At 40.3% G+C, this 22,011-nt stretch overlaps 1 protein-coding gene across 1 annotated transcript in view; it reads right to left on the bottom strand.

Annotated features, from left to right (window-relative positions):
* Positions 1–20,993, bottom strand: part of ryr2a (ryanodine receptor 2a (cardiac)) — a 180,097-nt gene extending 159,104 nt beyond the window's left edge. The window contains exon 1 of the mRNA XM_069708820.1: positions 20,858–20,993. Coding sequence (XP_069564921.1) covers positions 20,858–20,905 — 48 coding nt within the window. The 5' untranslated portion in view covers positions 20,906–20,993. The remainder of the gene's footprint in view (positions 1–20,857) is intronic.
* Between the last annotated feature and the right edge of the window lie 1,018 nt (positions 20,994–22,011).

Below are 22,011 nucleotides of genomic sequence, written 5' to 3'. Positions count from 1 at the left end.
CTGAATAGTGTGTACACAAATATGTCCCGGGCCACACTGAAGGATCGCCTCCTCAGCTGACATTCTCTGTGAAATCAATCAAAATACTATTCAATGGATAAAATATCTTGTGCGAGTCTGCTGAGAGCAGCTGAAACTGTACAGAAACTAGGAGAAATTTACTCACAAAATCAACTTTTTTTTTTAAGTTGACCGTATTCATGTTTTCACACACACACACACACACACACACACACACACACACACACACACACACACACACACACACACACACACACACTCTCTCTCTCTCTCTCTTAAACATTTTGAAAAGGCTTTATAGGGGTGGTCAGGGAGGTCAGTGTCCTCCCTATGATCTGATTGGCCACCCGAGATGCCATCTGCCGTGTCATTGGCTCCCACCTTGCTGTGGAGTGTGGGTGTGCTCAGGTGAAATTCGTCAGTGTAACCCAGGTCACATAGAGTTAACAACATCGCACCAAAAAAAAATATAGCTTCTTTAGAAAAAAAGAGGCTCCGTCACTTCCTAAAACAGCAGGTCACTGTCGTCGTTATAAAACATCACACAAGCAAAAGTTTATTTGTTTGAGACCGTTTTCAGCAGAGGATTAATCTAAATTTGGTGTTCGAAGAGAGTTTGTGAGCAGTGACAGTATGTATGTGACCGGGTCAAAATAAACTATAGTGTATGAAGGAACATGTTCCTGAAAAAGAACATTTTTAATCATCTTTGGACAATAGAGGATAAGTTCATGTACTCAGCTTTCACATGAATCTGTGCAGCAGAGTTTCATCAGACTGATCCCTTAGAGGAAGAAGAAAACTACAAAATCTGAGAGCTCTTTTAAAAGGTACTTATTCATTTTGTATACTCAAACTTCCTGAGTTATGCTTTTATGTTTGTATGTCTGTAAACAGAATAAGTGACCTTCAGTGAAGAAAAAAAAAAATCCTAAATTTGGAGTACAACACTAAATGCACACTCAGCTGTTCACCTGCCAGCACAGTGATAACCACAGACACACTCTCACACTCACAGACAGCTTCTAAAACACAGCAGCGTATTGACCAGTTTGTTGTCCAAAATTAATTATGAATCCTCCAATCAGCTTGACCGCTCCTCCTGAATTATTCACTTTTGGCATGAGCTATTTAATCGAGCCTGACCAGACAAGAACGAGCCGTCAACAAGAGCAGCAGTTCTGCTGATGGACTGGGACTGTGTGTGTGTGTGTGTGTGTGTGTGTGTGTGTGTGTGTGTGTGTGTGTGTGTGTGTGTGTGTGTGTGTGTGTGTGTGTGTGTGTGTGTGTGTGTGTGTGTGTGTGTGTGTGTGTGAAGACCACACAGTACACAAAGACCAACTTCCCCTTCTGACGTCACATGATTTCCTGCCTCTTAAGGAGGTGTCCCATTTTTTCTGCATCCCCTTGTGGGAATAATCTTCCACAGATGAATGAAAAGTGATGAAGCTAAAAGTGACTTGACTTTTTTTTAAACTTATCTAACTTCTATGAAAGGACACGCATGTGCTGTTTTCTAGAGGAGGACGACAGTAAAAGCTGGAGTTATTCAGCACCGACAGACGGTCCAAGCGTTGCCAGGTTGGTTTTGGTATCCCCCACAAGAGGACCATTGCTTCCTTTGCCCAAATACAGAATTACTAGCAACAGCAAAACATTTTGAAGTGACAAAATCTTCAAAGTTAACAACATGTCTGCTTTGGGCCTAAAACAACAATAATATATAACTACTGTTATATTTTCAGGTGACCCACCTTCCTATTGGCTGAAGTCTTGAGCTGAAATACTTCTTCTATGAAGCAGAATACTGTGGCACAAAAGCACCAAAACAAAAACATGTGCATGCACGCTGACCATTTCAAATTAAAAGCACTCACACTTCATACTTTTACCAGCTTTAACCCAGATTTTCATCTATATATATATATATATATCGTATATTTTATTGTATGTTCTGCCTTTGAGATTTTGTTCTTTGCATTTATTTTTATTCACTTCAAATTTACATGTTTTTGTTTGATTTGTGGGACATTTTGTTCAGTTATTTGAATTCAAATGTAATACCATAAGAGATCCACTGAAACAAATCACTTTGCATTGCAATAAAATATTGAAGTATTTATTTGTATGAAGTATTTCTGATTGTGTAAATAAGCCACCAGCACTTGACGGGATGCAAAGCAGCACTTTATCTGTGTACACTGACAGCTGATGGAGGACTATTGCTTTTTCCACTGTCATTTCTTCGCCTAATGCAACACCCCTCCACCCCACCCTCCACCACACAGGACAACCTCCACACCGAGTTTCTCAAACCTGCCTGCACGTCCTTCTCTGTACGTTTAAAGGAAGATTTTGACGTCGATAAGACACCTAATGAACGTCTATATACAACAGACAGACGTGCACTTTGTTTGCGGTGCTTACTCAAAATCAAAAGACCCTCTCAAACATGTTCTGTGCTAAAACTGGAGCTTTTGTGCACATTGCAGCAGAACTTCAGGGAATGCTTAGATTGCTGTTTGTGAAGTCATTTCACAGCATGATTGTCCCTGAAGGAATTCTAATGCAGCAGTTCTGATCACTTAAGTATGTTATTTCATAATGTGAGCAGAGAAACTACACATATAAACGGTAGCAACACCCATACAACTCCCACACATAAAACAACTTGTTCAAAATATCGACGCTTTAAGTTTAAAGCCAGTGTCTCTCTTTAAGGTGTTTTTGCAGACCTGTTTTCAGTCAAATACACATTTATAAACTCAATTACTTTGTGCACTTACTTTTATTTACCTTTTTATTTATGTTGGACACATCAATTAATTTCCCTACCTTTGTGTTCTTCCTCATTTTAAAGCTCTTTGTGATGTCATTTTCAGTATAAGGTCTAAAAAAGATGATACCATCACTGCCAGTGACCATTTACAGGTATCTGTGATGAATGAATAATACAGGAGGAACCACGCGGTGCATGTGGTCTTGTTCAGTTCCCGGCTGATGGGACCATTTACATGTCCATCCCCTGCTCCCTTTATTTCCTGTCTCTCTCTCACTGTTCCAATCAAAAAAGCCAAAAAAGAAATCCTGCAGGTACCACATGTCAAAGTTATTTCATCGGCAGGTCTGAAACCATATTAAAGGTATAGTCTGCAATTCTAACTCAATGCATTTTTACCAAATTCAGCAAATATCTCCTTATGGTCCGTGAGCGGCCTGTTCTGTGTGTGTGCTAAAAAATAATCCAGTGTTTGTACACAGCCGTAAAAGGGTCATTAACAAAATGGCTCACAACAACACAAACAGCCAATCAGCGGCGGGGGTGGGGGTGGCTTTGTGCTCGTGCACAGGACGGGGGGGAAATCATCTCATTCTACTTGACATGTGGGAAACATTAGATCATGTTCTGTGCACTTAAGGCTGCATCAATATTATATCCACATTGTCATGAGATGAGATATCATTTGGACTCTCTTAACATCCTGATATGTCCATATTACTGATGATTATCCATCTAAAATCTCATCGTGTAAATATTTAGAATATTTTAAATGGTGAAAATATCGACAGTCATCCCAACAATCTAATGCAATATCCATATTGAGGTACTTGGTCAGAAATATTGCAAAATTGTTTGTTTTCCATATTGTCTTGTCCTCCATTGCGTGTGCCTGTAAAAACAAGACAAAGTGAGATTCCAAAGTTGTTGTTTTTTTGTGTCTGCATCCATAAAAATGTGAGTCGGATATTCTCTGGTGTTACACTGTTGGTGTCGTTTGTGGATTTCTGTTTACATGCAGTGATTCAGAGGCAGCTGCCAGCTTATAAGAGCCTGTAAAGCCGTGTTTAGACCAAACGCAAAGCGAATTACTCCCGCAGAGCAATTACATACAAAGTTTATGCAAAGACGCGAAAGGACGCAAGTTCCCGTCTGCGTAAGTTGAAAATATTGAACTTGAGCGGCCGAACTCGCACGAGTAACGTGAGGCGAACATTTGCTTTACGTTTGGTCCGAACACATTCGGAGTTACGTTTGGGAATTCTGCTAGCTATGGTGTCTTACATCTCTCACACACTATAGCAGCAGGAGAGTTGTTTACTAAATGTACCAAATTTCGGGAATAGTGACGATACATTAGCGCAACACAATAAATCGTATTAAAATTGCAATCTGGATTCATGCCTCTTATGTGATCTCCTTTCTAAAAGACAACGCCTCCCACATTTTCATTTGGGACACATGCATCAAAACAAGCGCTCCTACTTTCTCCCTCAATGATGATTCAGCGCTACGCCAGGTGATGCAGAGCCGCAGAGATGGGCAGTAAGCTACATAAACCAAGAGAGTGAGTGATTGACGCCGGCAAACGTGAGAGAAAAATTGTGCAAGAACAAATAAAAAGCACTAAATGAATCCAGAAGAAAAAGCCGGTGATGGTGGTGAGAACAAAATGTTTCATCGAAACAACTCTACGCTGTTTGTACTGAAACAAACAATTCAGTCTAAGACGTGGACTTTTTTTGGATTGAGACAAGACGATGAAAATCAAAATCATGTACATCGCAGGCCAAGTTTTGCCATCGAAGCTGCACTAAAGGGTGAAACCACAAAGTTATATAACCACCTTAAACGTAACCACAAACTCTCTGACACATCGATAATGGGGAACCTGACACAGTGCATCACCGGACCTGTCAAGGTCCCATATGCACAACCAGATTACAAAGGCGACAACTTAACACTTGGCCAAAGATATGGCTCCAGTCAACACCGTGCAAAATGATAAAGACCTCCGACAAGCGCTACTCACTGCACTCCCACAACTATTTGTCAAACGTTTTACTACCTTTTTCATAGACTCAGCATCGAACAACAATGGAGACAGAATTGTGCGAGGCTCATCATTTTGCTTTAACAACAGATTTACAGTCCAGCTGAACTACGGACCCTTATATGAACTTGACAGACAATTTTATTGCTCGTGACTTCACCATGAAAAGTCGATGCCTACAGATGGTGTGTTTCCCCGAGGATCACACACGTGAAGCTCTAGCACTGGGAATAAAGGAGGGTCGAACCGATTGGACCGTGGAGACAAACTGTGCATCCAACATTGTGAGCTGTGTATTACAATTTATCATGTTAGAAACAATCAAAGGAAAAACAGGAACAATAGCAGCTCTAACAATAATAACATGAATTCTAATAATGTCTGTTTACATTGATATATTCTATTATTAACAATAACTAAATAGTTGATTTGTATTTTCACTTTTATTTGCTGTAGCTACATACAAAAACTTTGTGGGCTGTTTCAGTAACAGCTGGAGGTGCAAGAGGAGCTTTCTGTGGCTCAAAAGGAGCTAAAGCTTCCTGAACGTGTTAAAAACTGAGTGTCCAATTGGAAGGCCAGACACCAGTTAGAGCAATCTGTTGCCTCAGAATTAAGGACGTTCAGACTGCCGTATTCAGGTTGTATCTGGATTGATTCTTTAAATCTGAAGAGCAAAAAAACAAATGTGATTTTTTGCAAATCGGATCCAAACCGTCTTAAGAGTTGGTTTGAAATGCGACTCTAATCTGATTAGTACAGATGCGTCTCAGTCCGGCTGCTCTGGTTGCTCAGATCCGATATATTGCATCACTGGCAACACAACACACAATGACAACATCATTTTCAGAGTTACACAGTCAGCAGAATCTGTTACCACTAGTGGACCGCTGTCAGAGAGCGGAGAGTTTGACACTCTGGAGAACAATGACAACAACAGTCCGTGGAGAGATGTCCAAATAAATTGTCTGCTAGCGCTTTGCTTGCGCGTTGGAAAGCTACGTCACGAGCGTTGTTACCATAGCAACCCATGCAGATAGGTTGGGGATGTCCGGACAAACCGAATCCTAAAGGTCTGATTTGAGAAACAAATCCAATTTGCCTGCAGTCTGAACAAAGCTTTGTCATTTATCCTCTCAAACAACACTGACAGAAGCTGGAAAATGTTCACAGACTTGAGTTCTTAGCAAAGAACCTTAAAGAAGTGGGTTCAATAAAAAGGCCCATTTCACAGGTCACCCTAATACAACGGCCAAGGTCATCATCATGGTCAACTATCATCTTGTTACCAGCGGTGGATCTGACCGATCTGATAGGAAACCTGACGATACTACGTCCCGCCCACCGATAGCTGTAACCTGACTGCACCACAGGCCTGTCAATCAAGCAGACACGCCCCCAAAAACAGGTCTTCTTGAATCTTCTTTTCTAATGAATGAGGGATTATTTTCAGATGGACCTCCAGAAAACTAAGAAGAAGGACTTTAGCTTACAACACCGAGATAACTCGTGGAGAAAATGTATTGACTGCCGGAGGCTTTTTGGAGCCCACCTCTAGTGGCACTCAGTGGTATTGCAGCTTAAAGCACTTCTGCATCGGAACCATTTTTCAGAGCCAGAAGTTACAAAAACATGTATGTACAGTGTATGGGATGTTTTAAACGTATCAGCCACAGTTTCATGCATTCGTGCCGTTCTTTCCTCATGATGTACTGTTGGTGTTTAGCGTTGTGTAACCTTCGTCTATGTCTTACATTGTGTACTGGGTCAGCAGTGTGTGTTAATAAAACTTATTTTGCTCCACATGCCGGTCAGCGTGTCCTTACATGGGGAACCGAGCTCCCTTGATGAATTTAGAACAGTGCTGAAGTGGCAGAATGGGTACAGTGAGTTTTATACTAACACAAACAAGCTCTGCATGGCTCCTCCAAACCAGTCTTAACTCCCTGAGCTCTTTCTGTATACCTCTGTTTCCTTCAGCTATGTATGAGATGGTTGTTGGCGTTAGGAGGAAGTTGTGTAACATTAAATCCTTAAAGGGTAATTGCTATTTATTTCAGTCGTGCCTGAATGGGTCATGCTATCTGTGCACTCTCCACCTCAGTAATTAGCTGCCTATCTGATCTCTATCCAGGGAAGCTGGCTGACTGACCCTGGGCACCCTGTCCATTCATCCATGCTTCGCCAGTCACATCAACAGGAAATACGCCAGATTGAAATCAACTGGAATTATCCTTTAAGGGAGATTTGGGATCAGGTGACAAAACAAGAAACCAACTGTGAATGTTCTCTGACTTTAACAAAGTAAAGTTTAACAGTTTGTACCACAAATGACATTGCGTTAAGTTCAGAGGACAAGCTATCAGTGACTGTATCCGTCTGAATGAAAGCTCACAAAACTGCACCGGTCGTCTTATTACGAAGCAAAAATCGGGACTGCTAAATTTACGAAATGAACGAGGGTCAATGAAACATTTTCCAAGTTAAAGTGCAGAGAAAGTGAAAATATGTCACTCAAATATACGTTTAAATTATATGTTTTCACAAGAAACATTGTCGAATATCTGAACACATGATGAAAGACTTGACATCACAGCAGTGTGAAATTGATATGGGGGTCAATGTAAACTCAGTTTAGGCCGAGAGAGGAGGAGAGAGAGACAGCGGAGGGGGGTGACTGTGCTCATGTTCCATTAAGTGAGAATGATGGGGAATCATTTAAATGACTTGGTCCATCAAATTTGTACTTGCAGTGTACATATATATATGTGTGTGTGTGTGTGTGTGTGTGTGTGTGTGTGTGTGTGTGTGTGTGTGTGTGTGTGTGTGTGTGTGTGTGTGTGTGTGTGTGTGTGTGTGTGTGTGTGTGTGTGTGTGTTTGTGTATTTTGTTCCTGTATTTGGTTAAAAAAAAAACCTCCTTTAGATTTTTTAAGACATAAAACAACAGCTCTAAATTGAAGGCATAATTTTAAAGGTCATTCATAGTATTTCATACGCCGCTTACTATTATAACTTTAATTCCAGAAAACTGACATTAGTTGAGATAAATATACAAATTACTTTTTTTTATCTCCACAACTCAGCATCTTCAAAAGGTATGTACTGTACATGCATAACATAACCCATGTCTAAGATTCTATTAAATGTACAATAATCATTGTGAAGAAACAATATTTGTGCAACCTGTTTATATAACGTGGAACAGTTGGAGGACCTTTATCGGGGCTTGTCAGTATTTCAATCAGGTAGTGAATTTTCACAGTCACTATTAAACAAATTGTCCATGTCCATCACCTTACATTTAAATAATTTAAATATAAATACATGTGATTCCAAAACATCTCACCAGTCGATCTCGTAGACCGACCTGCTCCTGACATGATGTTAATGTCACGTTTGGAGAAAAATGGAACATTAAGGGAATTTTCTTCAATTGAGGCAGAATTGATTACGTGGACTCAGAGATGCACTCGTTTGGTTTTGATCATTGTGACCTCACAAAACAACTTTGTGGTCCCAATTCAAGAATTCATAAAGCAAATATGACAACATTTTACATAAATATCTAAGAGAAGAAAAAGGATGTTGTGATTATATTTTATATGCAAACAGTCAATTTCACATCATAGCGTTCTGCAAAAACACCTTTGACATCATTCAACATCATAACTGAGGAACAGAAAGAGATATTGTGATCATCGGAACGTTTGCACTGTGGACTACACTACACTGCACTACATTGTACATTTATATATTGCAGTTAAGCGTGTATTTATTGTTACATATTTATAATTTTTTGTTTTACCACTTTATTTTGCAGACGTGGGACAATATTTCAATCTCTCTGCATGTCTTGTACATACGGTGAATTGACAAAAAAAGTTTACTTTGACAAAAATATATATTTATTTTATGTTTGGTCAGTTGTTTACACTAATTTTGAGTGCCCATCTTAAAACTGTGCTGATTGTATAAATCAGCTCTGCTGTCACATTAAAAATGTGTGTGAAGCATCATGTTTTAGAATTTGCAGCTTCTTCGCACCAACATTTGTTGTGTATCATAATGAATACAACTTTATCTCCATTCAGAATCAGCTTTAATGGCCAAGCATCTGAACATGGAGCTGAAACTTGAGCAGAGAGCTCATCAAAGTTTGTGTCAAATTTATGGGCATCAGAGCAAAGTGGCAGACAGCCATATCCAGTGAGGAGGTGGGACGGGGAGCTAAAATTGTGTTTTAGTGCTTTCAACACGGTGTGAGCGGGTGTGGCGTGGTGTGGTGTTGGAGAACCAAACAAAGTGCCATCGCTCCACAGTTCAGGTCATTTGCACCAATTGTTTTTCCTCAGAACGGCTGACCTTTGTGTTGACAGTCTGACCCAATGGGACGAATTCACGCTACACAACCCAATGAATGTCAGAGAAAACACACGTGGTTGCACCCCTGACTTGATTTTTCAGTCTTGAACAGTAACGTTCTTGCACCTCTGAAATGCAAATAGCAGTCAAAACACTTGTCTTGGCTCCTTTCTTCATTGCCGTTGGATTTCTGAAGCATTTCAAGGATCTCCGTCGATAATTTACTGAGTTTGACACTGAAATTGATGTGATCAGCTCAGGTCCGTGGAGAAATCACAGATGAGCTCGCAGTGGTAACTAAAACATGTGGAACTCGTGCTGATGTTGATCAAGCTATAAAACTTGGAATGCCAACTCACGGAAGTTATCGCTGCCCCCTGTTTCATGTCACAGCTCGGCACCGTTGGAAAGTAACAAAAGCTGTCTCTGAAAGTTTTTGATTGCCCCTTGTATTACATGCTCCTTTGTTTTTATTTATTTTTATTCATGGTGTATTTAGGCTGCATGAAATACAAGATTATGTGGTTTGTCCCTTTAATTACCCTGTAGTGGCTCTCCATAGGAATTCTGTGTTCAGCCTGCAAACACAGACATTTCCCTGTAACAGAGATTAAATGAACACAAACACATGGCTGCTGCCGCGCTGTTTGCTTTGTGCTGAGACATCAGCAGTCACCAGCAACCACGTATTGATCTGCATTCAAAGTGCACTTAGCAGGAGTGCTGCAGGATTAGAAGAAGGGGGGGGGGGCATGAAAGGTAGAGATGGAACAGGAGGAGGAGGAGGAGGAAGAGGAGCAGATATACAGAGAAGGTCTGGATATCAATTTACGACTGCTATTACAAACTATGCATGTCTAAATATAAAAGGCATATTTCCATTTAAAGGGAGATTGCTTTGCTGCTTTTAGTGTCCTGGTATCACCAGCAGTCAAGAAATATAGAGGCAGAAGAGAACGTTATCAGCAGGAGTAAACAGTTATTGACAGTGAAGCCAGCGGTGATGCAGTGAGAAGGATGGGTTACTGCATTGACTGTTCCTGTACCAAATAAACTACTGTTAATCAAGAAGCTTCATTACAGCTCAACAGTATTGATTCGGATTACTAAAGCAGCACTTTGCATTTACATCTACCAAGAAAAAAAAAAACATTGTTTACCTGCACACAGCCTGATCTAATCTCACATACAGTACACCCCTCCAGCCATTATCTACACCGGCCTCATCCTGGGTGCAGTCATGGAGGGCTGACTTTGGATGAAGGCGGCTACACTCTGAACAGGTCGACAGTCTGTCATACAGACACATACAGAATACATGTATGTCCAATAAATATACTGCATTTTTCTTGGTCCTTCAAATTTGATAATTGTGAAATGAATCCTACTACTTTGTGATATGAAAACGTATAGGGACAAGCAAGTAAAGCATTATCTGTATCTGTTAAACCAACAAAGTGATCTGTAGCCGTACTCGGATGTGAGGTGCTTCGACCAGAAGTGGGTGGGGCATCGGCAGGAAATGGGTGGGAACTAACCTGAAGTTGTTCATTCAAGCCTGAGATTGATATGGGTTGATCAGAAATTGCAAAAAAAATATTTATTAGAAAACTATTTCCAGAACAGCCCCAGAATTGAGCTTTAGAGCAATGTTTTTGATCCTAACAGTAAGAGAACTATTTACAGAACAAGTTTTTCCTTTCTTTTACAAAAGTTGCTGTATTTACTGTTATTGTTGAGAAAAAAATGTTAGGCTATAAAGAATCAAATTAAAATAATAATGTACTTTGTGTTTTGTGTGTCATGTGTGTGTATGGGGTGGAGGGTGGGGGGATGGGTTGGATTGTTAGCCTGGTTTTATTGTGCTGGGTGCTATGCAGACAGTCCACATTGAAATATGCATTCAGCCTTACACTATATTCTCCCTGAAAGCGCTCAGCCGAGTGAAGATATGTTAACGAGGACGGAGCGAGCCGACGGTGTGTATTGTGTTGTAACAGCACAGCATGCAGCACATCTTCATCAGTAACCTGGAGATTGGAATCTATAGTAGTGTTTGTGAAGTTCACGTTACTGTTGATGGTCTGCAGGGAATATGTCGCTATACAGTATTATAATATATCCTCCTGAGACCCGGAGGAACAAAGGTTTTGCAATTTCTAATTTTTTTTTTTTAATAATTTAAGTAATGTGGTGAAAGGAAACATGTTACAGCAAAACATTCTTTTGTATCATCTGTCCCATGTAGTGGACATCGTGTCTTGGTTGATTACAGATTGTAATGATATTATATTATTTTTAAAGTGTATTTCTGTTCAAATTTATTTTCATTTAATGAACATGAGAATGGTTAGATGAAGGAGACACATCTGGACACTAACACATCCTTTTCAAAATGACATTTCATGGTGACCCAGTACATCAGTCATAAGCTGATGTGTCCTGATGTGTGTGACTTTCACCTTCTTCTCTCCTGTCTGGCCCTCCTCCTCCTTCTCTTCCTCCTCCTCCTCATCTCCTGACAGCTCTAAGTCTGACTCCTTCCATAGTTCGGAGTAAAATCCTGTCTGCCTCACTCAGTCCTACCTGAAGTCTGGTAATTGGTTGAAAATGACAGTAAGAAAGTCTTGCTGTCCACTACCAAGGGCACTGAATAAAAGTTGTGTTTTGAAAGGGTTACTGTGCCCTTCTGAAATCGTATTAAACTGAAATTAAGACTCTCAGATTTAAGAAGCAATTTGATTATTAGCAACAGAAACATAATATCTGACACAAATTGATCAATTACCGCCCTTGTTGTCAAAAAAATGTTGAAGTTGAGATGCCCAAGATTTTGAAAAGAAAGTCCATGAGCCCTGTTAGACAAACAACTATTGCATCACTAAAAGCCCAGGATGTCCTCTAGACAGGACAGTAGGAATCTATTAGATTGCATGAATATTACTGGACTTATAAGTCTCAGATGCATGTCCCCCACAGAGGACAGAAATTCATTTTCTGGTCTTAGGAGGATATATAACGAGCAATGGAGTTATCAAACCCTTGGTCCAATTTTGGAAATGTTCTAGAAGAGACAGAACTACCTGGGCCGGGTCAGAAGATTAATGCTTCCACTTCTCTGTCAGCACGCCACCTGATACTTCTGAAAAGGAAGCGGGCTGATCCACACTTTCTCTCACCAGATCGGGGATGTAATCTCCAACATTAAAATGTGACGCACTTCAGGGTTCTGACCTCCTTCCTCCATCACATCGTCTAGTATTGTTCTCTACTGTGCCTGTTTTACTCTGTCTCATCTGCTTTTTCTTTATATTTACATCATCTATGTAACATTATGTACTAGATGAGAATTTTTGGTATTCATATGTTGATTTTTGTAAATTGCATCACATGGCAGATGTGTAAGACAGAGTGAGTGTTGCTATTTGACAGCTGATATGGAGAATAAAGACTCTGCAGCAAAAATGCTGTAAAAGCAGTTTGAAAATTCTGTAAATCTTTATTTTTGAAAAATACGTGGGCCATTATTTAAAATAACCCCCAAAAATATAGTCTTCAGAAATGTAAAGTTAGGCTCCACAATACAGTAACACATTAACATGAGTGGATCACATGCAGTCAAACCTGATATTAACAGATCTATCAGGAACCATTTTCAGCTCTGAGGCAGGAGTTCTACAGCTGGAGATCAATGGCAGAGCTGGTGGCAGCTAGTCAGCATTAACACACAGTTACTTCCTGTCTCCATTACAAGACAAACACACACTCAATCATTTAAACAGAGCACTTATCTTACAAACTGAAGGCTTCAAAGTGAGAGTCATGGTGACACCTGCCCGGTCTCCCTTTCCTCCCCTTCCAGCCTGTGGTCATAGATCACAATTCCACCTCCGAATTTAACGCAGTTTTCCCATCAGCTGATCCAGTTCCTCCCCACTCACCTGTCTATTGTTCCTACAATCCAGTCAGACCCAGCATATAACAGTATGTAACTCGGTTTGCAAACTTCTTTTCACATAATGGTGCTTGTTACAGTTACAACTGTAATGTCCTTTATCGCTACTGGAAGCAACCCTGGCGCTGATCTCATGTGTTGTGATTGGCTCTCGCCTGGCTGTCACTCACACTGCATCAGAGGATATTTGCATTCATTTCAGATTCCCACCTTGTCTCCGTAGTACAGCACGGTGCTTTCTCAGGCTGTTGAAATCATCATAAGGTGCAGGGCTGCAAAGCCAGGACTCATTCACAATGAATAGAAAATGCTGTTGGGCCTTTTTTTTTTTTTAAACCAAATGTGTTATTGGCCTAAAAAAAGCCCTTCAAATCTACAACGTTCTATACACCCCACACACACAGAGCACTGAGCAGAATACATACTGACCATCTGGGTGCTCTTAAAGCCTTAAGGATAGCAGGGCTAACAAAATAAAGTTTGTCCTGAGAAGCACTCGAGCAGGGAGCCATGAAGTCACTGAAATCAACATTATTTTTTAGATAAATCCAGTGTGGACATTGGACATAGTACAAAAGGGAAATTTCAAGGCCTATTTGGACTCTCTTGATAATAACACTACAGGAAACATAGTGGGATTACCAAAAACATTAGGAAGCAATGAGTATTTATATCACAGCACAGATCTCTACACCAAAGTGTTTTAATGTGAAGGCGGGACACCTCATCTGAAATAAAGACCACCTACACTTACATCATGAAAAATGTGAACATCAGCTTCTATAGATAGTAATTCAAACTGGGCTACGTTTACCAGGAGCACAGTAGGGCACCTGTTTGGTGCACAGCATTATCTACCTAAACAGTCACACATATTTTGTAGTAGTAGGGAACTGTTACAGCACACTTTAGATATATGAAATGTAGAATTTGCTTTGCAAGAAGAAAGTGTCTGTGTATGTTTTTTGTTGATATTCCAGGTGCCATAAACTAGAGACATTTGTTATTAGAGTGGAGCACAACAACCGCCAAACTGAGTCAATCCACCAACATGCTGCACAACTTCACATCACTTCAGACATCTCTGAGCAAAATTAGGACTCGTTTGCTGAACTGCCAATTATCAACGGACCTGCAAAATGCAGCAGAAATTCTCGCACTGATCTGGAAACAAACGGGTGCTCATAAATTAGCTAAATAATATAATTACAAAATTCTCGGCTGGACCGCAACAGCAGGCCAGAACTATAACGTTAGTGTCTGTCACTGAGTGAGTGAGAGATCCATCATATCATGTAACTTATTTTTGGTAAAGCAGTCAGGGCGGGCTCAGCTGACCCTGAACCATCCCTGCATTATGCTGCTGTAGGCCTGTGCTGCTGGGGGACCTCCCATAATGCACCCAGCACCGCTCCTCTACTCTTTCTTTCACTCTCCATGCATACAGTATATAGGCTTCTCTGTCCCTGGTTCTTTCTGCAGGAGTCTCTGGTTCCAGAACTACGTGTTTCTGATCTGTGGTTACTTCACTGCTGTCTTACTACGGCCCACAAGGCCATGTACAATATGTCATCATCATACGACATGCTGAAGAATGATGTTCTCATGTTCTGTGAGCAGGAAACTCTTCACATGATATCAGTTTGCCTTAGGTAATCGTTTTTTGGTCTGTTCTAAGATATATTGTGTCTTGCATCTGCCAATACTGTTTGACTCTGATGAAGATGTAGTGTTTGTCCAAACATCACTCACTTGCACCTAATGAAGTATTAAATGAAGCAGAATGAGCTCTGGTGCCTTTGCTGGGTTCACTTTCTGTGAGGTGGCCGTCAGCGGTAACATGATAAGAGGTAGACACATATGTCATTTCACCTGGACCGCGATCACTGACTGTTGCAAAATGTCACTCAACACAATGCAGTGAGAGCGAGCGATGGGGAGTGACTTTGACATTTTCAAATACTCCGGAAAAAAGAAAAGAAATTCCTTGATTTTACCAACACCCTGTAGTAATGTGTGATACCATCAGAAGGTGGCGATAATGCACATAAAAGCTGTTTTCCCATCACCATTAAGCAACAAAAGAAGGAGAACAACACATTGTTACCAGGCTCAGTGAAGTGTATGTTGTGCTACGCTGCAGGAAACAGAAGACACGTGCAAAATCAACCACAGACATCAAAAAGTTCTGTGAGGAACTCCTCCAAAAAATTAGGCACAGTACAAATGCTTCCAGGTGAAACTATCGCATCATAAGTCCATCACAGATATGCATAGTCATGTCAGTAAAGCACCGAGAAGCGGTCCATCCACAGATCTACAATCTATGGCTAGCTTTGGAACCAGACGAAGGAAGTATGATGCTTGACCTTGCGAACACAAGACATACGTCTCATCAGCTGTGTCGAAGGCTTTTCAGAGTTTGATGGCATTTGTTGAGCCAGAGTTTACGGCATAAGTAAATTTCTCTTTCTGTGTGTGTGTGTGTGTGTGTGTGTGTGTGTGTGTGTGTGTGTGTGTGTGTGTGTGTGTGTGTGTGTGTGTGTGTGTGTGTGTGTGTGTGTGTGTGTGTGTGTGTGTGTGTGTGTGTGTGTGTGTGTGTGTATTCTTTCTTGAAATACCCATCCCTAGTGACGACTACTACTACTAGTACTACTACTACGCATACAAAATACCGCAACACAAGCACAGAGGGTGCACTACAACAACCAAAGCGGATTACACTGGGATGCATTGTTTACAGTCTCTGGATTTCATCGGACCTGGATTATGGAGGTTTCATGATGTAGCGGCCACACTCACAGTCTTGTTTGGCCCCAAACTGGATGAGACCATCCAAAACTGGGTTTGTTCATGGCCGACAGATTGATCAACATAAACTGTTTCTGTTTGTCACCTGAAGCATCGCCATCCAATAAAGGACACACAGTAGAGTTGCAGTCTCAAACACCTGGATTTAGACCCATCCCCTGGAACAAGCATAGAAGCACGTATACAAACCTCTGCAAAAATGATCAAAATGTTTGAATACCAAACTAAAGCAAAGGATTCCATACCTTCTCATTAACTTTTTATCAATGTTATTATCTCTACAATCAAATTTGACAAAACTAATGCCATTACTGGGACAGTGTGGTTAAAAACTATAACACAATGATAACCAGTATTTACAGGTCACAGTAAGTTTGTTTGACATTCAATATAATCTCATGTGTAGTTATTGATTGTGCTGCCATGGTACAATAAAGTACAATATGAAGACATATTAATAATAGTTAATTTGATGCATTGTTGAATGTTTTTTAACACTTTGGACTACAACGAGTAATCACTTGTATAAATGATCTTCTTGAATGACTGATTACACAGTTAAGTCCTCTATTAGGATTGTTTGGTGGACCGGTCATTACAGCATCAACACAGACAAGGTGGTGTGGTTTCTAAATAGTTTCTTCTGGGTTGGTGTTCAGATTATTTTTTGGTGTTTTATGTGTACAAGAGCAGGAACTGACCTTCAGTGTAAACAAGTGGTGGACGTCACACATTCATGTAAGAATCTTAAAGTCCTCCACTCAAAAATGTGTTTTTAAAATCCTCTGCTGACAGTTCAAAGATCCTTTGACCTCACCTAAAATGTGAGATAAAGGTATGTCCCTGCTGCATGGTTTGTGACATCACAAATACTTTGGAGCCAAGCCTGGTGCAGTAGACGACTTACAACAATCGGATGTGGAAATTTGAGGCCTGTATTGCAGAGACATTGTGGACTTTCAGTCATGAAGGACACATCTTGCATCCAGTAATTTAACTTTTGTTGAAATAAAAAATAGAACCAAGTATCATGTCAGCCACAAATGCTTCAGTATTGTTCATTTGTTTATTTCTGAACATGTCTTGAGGGAATCCGTGTGATGTCAAATTTATTTTTGTGAATTTGTGAATACTGTCGCCACTGATTGTTTGGTCAGAAAGTGCCAGAAAATACGTGAAAAAGGATAAACCCTATTTTCCAGGGCCAGAGTCCAAACACATTCATAGATTTGAAGCAGTAATTCCCATTTTTCTACATTTTAACTGTAATTTTAACTCTGATGGTTTTTGGATGTTTGTCCCTGTTGTACTGAAATTACCATAGAAAACTATTATTATTACTCTTATTCACCGAAACCCTAACTGAACCTTAGACTTGATTACCATGAATATTCTCAGAAATATTTTCTCATACAGGTCTGACTGCACCATTTGTAATACTACTACTGATATTTTCTTTTAATTTAAATCAAATATAAAGAAAGAACAAGTCAGCACATAAAAATGCGACCACAAAAACAACAAAAAATTCAACTGACATAAAAGACCTTACTGCTGCCACAGATTAATTCGGACTCCTCAGTCAGTATGTACAGGAATTACTGTAGATCATCAGATGACTGGCTTTGCTAGCAGAGCAGCACCTCGCGCTGCTGCCATGGCTCAAAGGCTACCACATGCTGAGATGGCAACTGGTGGCCTGTTGGGAGCCAGTCTGCATAGTAATGTGGAGCTTCCAGTTCCACTGCAGCAGCTCTGTCATCATCTCAAAGGCATGTCCAAAAATCTGGTTATCAATTTTGTTATCAAATATCCTCTATTTTCTGCTGTTTATGTGGTTCCTGATAGCAGCACACTGAGCAAGGGGTGCCCAGACTATGAAAGGCTCATGATCACTGGTCCCCCTCATACTGTATATGTAAATGGCCTGGACAAAATATCAAGGCTAGTGTAAGTATAATGCATACACTTCCCACTACAACCTAAATAATAAACAATAAATAGAACTATCGCCTTTCTGAACCAAAACTGAGAATATAAGCTTTGTGAAAGTAGAATTGATAGAAGGGTTGTTGTGTTAGGTGTTGTGTTCCTAATAAAGTGCTCAGTGAGCGAATATCTCAAGATAAAATTGACCATTTCTATTAAGAACAGGAACATAAACATTTTATAATCCAGCCTTTTAAATTCTTGTAATGACAGGCTGATTTGGCAGAAAACTCTGTTTCTAAACTGTGGGGCTGCAACTAATGCTTCTGTTCATTATCAATTGATCTGGTCAGTATTTCAGATTATTGTCCCGATTAATCCATCAGTCATCTCTCTTTAAAATACCAGAAAATGCTTGCAAATGCATAGCATCACCCATCGCCCAGTATTACATCTTCAACTGGAGTCCAAACTCCAAAAATCTTCAGTTTAACAAAATAAAAGACTATAAAACCAGGAAATGTCCACATCTGACAGGCTGCAAATGAAAAACGGTGGTATTCTTTCAAAAATGAAATGCTGATTAATTTTGTGTCGATCAGTTAATCAACTAATTGTTGCCTGCTCTTATCTGTACAAGCAAAATGTCAGTTTTTGTCTTGTTTTAGGAAAAACAGACACATGGACCCAACAGGAGTTTTGCTTAAGGCAAGAGGATACACATTGTGGCCTTAGAAAGTATAGAGCCAAAGAAATCATTTGAAAAAAAATTAAATAGAAATAATCGCCAACTATTTTCATAATCAGTAATTTCAGTGGTTTTTCAAGCAAACACGTACCATTATTTTCTGATTTATATTTTGTCAGTGAATATTTTAAGGTTTGTGGACAAAAGACATGTTAGTTATGGTTATTTTTGCAGTAATATTACCAAATCAACTCCCTAATTGGGGAAAAAAAGAAGCATTTTATTAAAAAAAAAAAAAAAATTGTTGCAGACAAGCGGCAATTAAGCGTGATGTCACCCATGAGTTTGTGAACTGCTGTTCCGGTGCTTTGAGTTCGGTGTTTTCGCCATCGCCATCTTGTTATTTTGGAGCCAGAGGTGACCATATTTGGACGAGCGGGGGAGGAGCGAGCTGTGAATATTACTCAATCTCCAAAGACACTACGCCCGCCCATCTAGAGCAGAAACCTGACTGCATTACAGACCTGTCAATCAAACAGACACCCAATCCCAAAGAAACTCTTCTTGAAGCCTGATTTCTAATGAATGAGGGATTATTCTCAGATGGACCGCCGGAAAACTAATAAGAAGGAGTGACTTTAGCAAATGATTGAATGATTTTCCTTTTTTGAAAAATGTATTGACTTTGTATTTGATAAGAGAAGTTGAATGGGAGTCTATGGAGCCGGAGGCTTTTTGGAGCCGACCTCTAGTGGCACTTGGTGGTATTGCAAGCTTAAGGCACTCCCACACTGGCCTCATTTTTCAGACCTGGAAGATACATCCACCTTTTTTTTTTTTATACGTCATTGATTGCAGCACTAATAAGGTTGATATGGCTAACATGTCAAACGTTTTTGTATTCATTATAATAATATGTATTATTATTATTTGATGTATTTGTAATTTTCTATTTATTTTTATGTTGCTAAGAGGACTTCTGCCAAACAAAATGTCATTGTGTATTTATATACAAAGGCAATAAAGAATCTATCTAGTCGACCCAAAACAACATCGTGTCTGTGTTCACATAATGAATGTAAGTCCAGTTTTTACTCTGCTGTATCCGTGTTCCTCTGAGGGAAATATTCATCTGTTAAGCTGCTAAATGCTCCACTATGTTCACCAGCTCTCTAACATGTCTGTCTGCTGGTTGTTGTTGAGTGTTGAGTTTTTCAGAGCAGATACCTGCTGCAATGATAAGCGTTATAAATCTCAACCAAAACATTAAAGATGAGCGAAGCCAAAACAACGAGCTGAAAGAAGCTAAAATGCTTGCAGAACTGTAAAGTTGGTGGGAATTTGGGAGTACAAGTGACCCTTCACAGTATAGTCATCTCACCCATCACGAACAATAAAATATGAGTTTAAAATCAAGCTTGCCTGGATGTGTGACAGCACACACAAAACCACAACCCTTCGAGCATCAAGTCATCGCATCTTTATACCACTGCAGTCATCTGCCTTTTGATGTCAAGATACTGTCAGTCAAAAGAAAAAAAAGCTACACTACCAACAATGAAATCCTCTTAACCCTGACAGAAGCCTGGAAATTCAGACTGTCGCTATAAACTGCATGTCCGCATTTCTATCCATTTCTATCCTGTGTCCGTATATGCGCCTCTCTTCCATTAAAAACGGAAGAAATCATCCTCAGGTGCAGTGCGCTCACGTGATTATTCACGTTTGACTTTCTGTAAAGCAACAGCTCCTCTCGTGCGGAACAGCAGCTGATTTGACCACCACGGCATGAAACGACCACCAGCACCAGCAGCAGGTACCGTGGCATCACCTCGCTGCACGGGCTCGTTGAAGTGAAGCGGATGCGGCGGGCTTCATGCTGCCAGTCTGCACCCGCACTGCGCCCCGCATCCACCCAACACACAACACCAGCGACTCCACGCAGTCTGCATGCTGCTCAACTCCTCTATGACACAATGACAGCACCGCTGACAACCACACCGCACACCTTCCTCCACCTGTCTGTCTGTCTGTCTGTCTGTCTGTGTGTGTTTTCACCTCTTCCATCCTCTGCCATAATGCGAACTCTGTGAGCGGTGACTCGTGTGTACAGGAGCTGTCATCCTTAATGCGGTAAACTCCCTGCCCACCACATCTCACACACACACACACACACACACACGGACGGACGGAGAAAGGCGCAGTTAACACCCCGCACAACGCCGACACTCGCCTCCGGGACATCAGGAGCACTTACAGTTCGCAGGAACTGGATTTCATCCTCGCCCTCTCCTCCTTCAGCCATGGTTAGCGTTCACACGGACAGACTCGTGCGGTGTCTGCTTGTGGAGTACGGCCTGGCAGTATGTGTGTGTGTTTGTATATGTGTGTGTGTGTGTGTGTGTGTGTGCGGTTAAAGCAGCGAAAGCCAACGCGCAGTGGAAGTCGTCTCTCATTGGATGGCGCGCGCTCGTCGGGGGAGGAGCTGCACAGGTGTGAGCGAATGTAAGTGCGCGCGAGCGGTTGCTCTGGGCGGTTTGCTCCCTCTACCGGCCGGTTTGGAGAAGACGCTCCCAGCCGTAAATGAAACCATTGTAAAGTTTTGACTTTGGGTTATTCCTATTGCTTTCGGTAATTATTATGATTATGAATTATCTGTTACCTACAACTGTACACAAATAATGACTCAGCAGGTCAAAAAACTTAAGATGCTTGCTGCGCAAGTCAAAAATTATGTAGTAAATTAGCTTTAAGGCAGCTTAGAAAGTCTATGACACCATCACAAATATGAATCCCTTTATTAAAGTTAAAATATAATAGTATGTTAATATTGACAAAGAAATCAAGTTATTTGCAGCAATTAACTAAGAAATACTGAGTAAGATGAATTATAATCACTTTCATTCTTCATAAACATCACAAAGTGCTTCACATGGGAAAAATTCTGACATTTCAGCAATATAGAATAAATAAAATCAGGCCACTTAAAGTATAGACCAAATAAAAACTAACAATAAATAATGAAATTCAGACATACTGATGGTGCAACACTCAGATCGCCATGTTGTTCCAGAGCAGAGAGGTCCTGACTTGAGAAAATCTTAAAATATATATATTTTTTTGAGTGGAATGGAATTTATTATTTCAATTAAATTTATTAAATTTTTTACTTTGTTTGAAATTTTTTTTAAAGACATTTCAAAGCTCCCTAAGTATTTATTGAAACATTTGTACCTGTAAGGTCTCCTTTTGAAAAATATTCAGATGAGCAAATAAACTGTATATTTAGGTTAGGTTAGGTTAGGTTAGGTTAGGTTAGGTAGTTACTTTATTAATCCCCGAGGGGAATTTTTTTTTGCTACAGCAGCATACAGGAAGCAATAAGATAATAATAGAATAATAGAAAAGCAA

Source organism: Brachyistius frenatus, unplaced genomic scaffold (assembly GCF_029030835.1).
Source record: "Brachyistius frenatus isolate BFR_SWC_R1_liver_20210118 unplaced genomic scaffold, ASM2903083v1 Contig_78, whole genome shotgun sequence".
Lineage (NCBI taxonomy): Eukaryota > Metazoa > Chordata > Actinopteri > Embiotocidae > Brachyistius > Brachyistius frenatus.
Note: the sequence above shows the minus strand (reverse complement) of the source record. Positions and strands in the feature narration are given on the sequence as shown.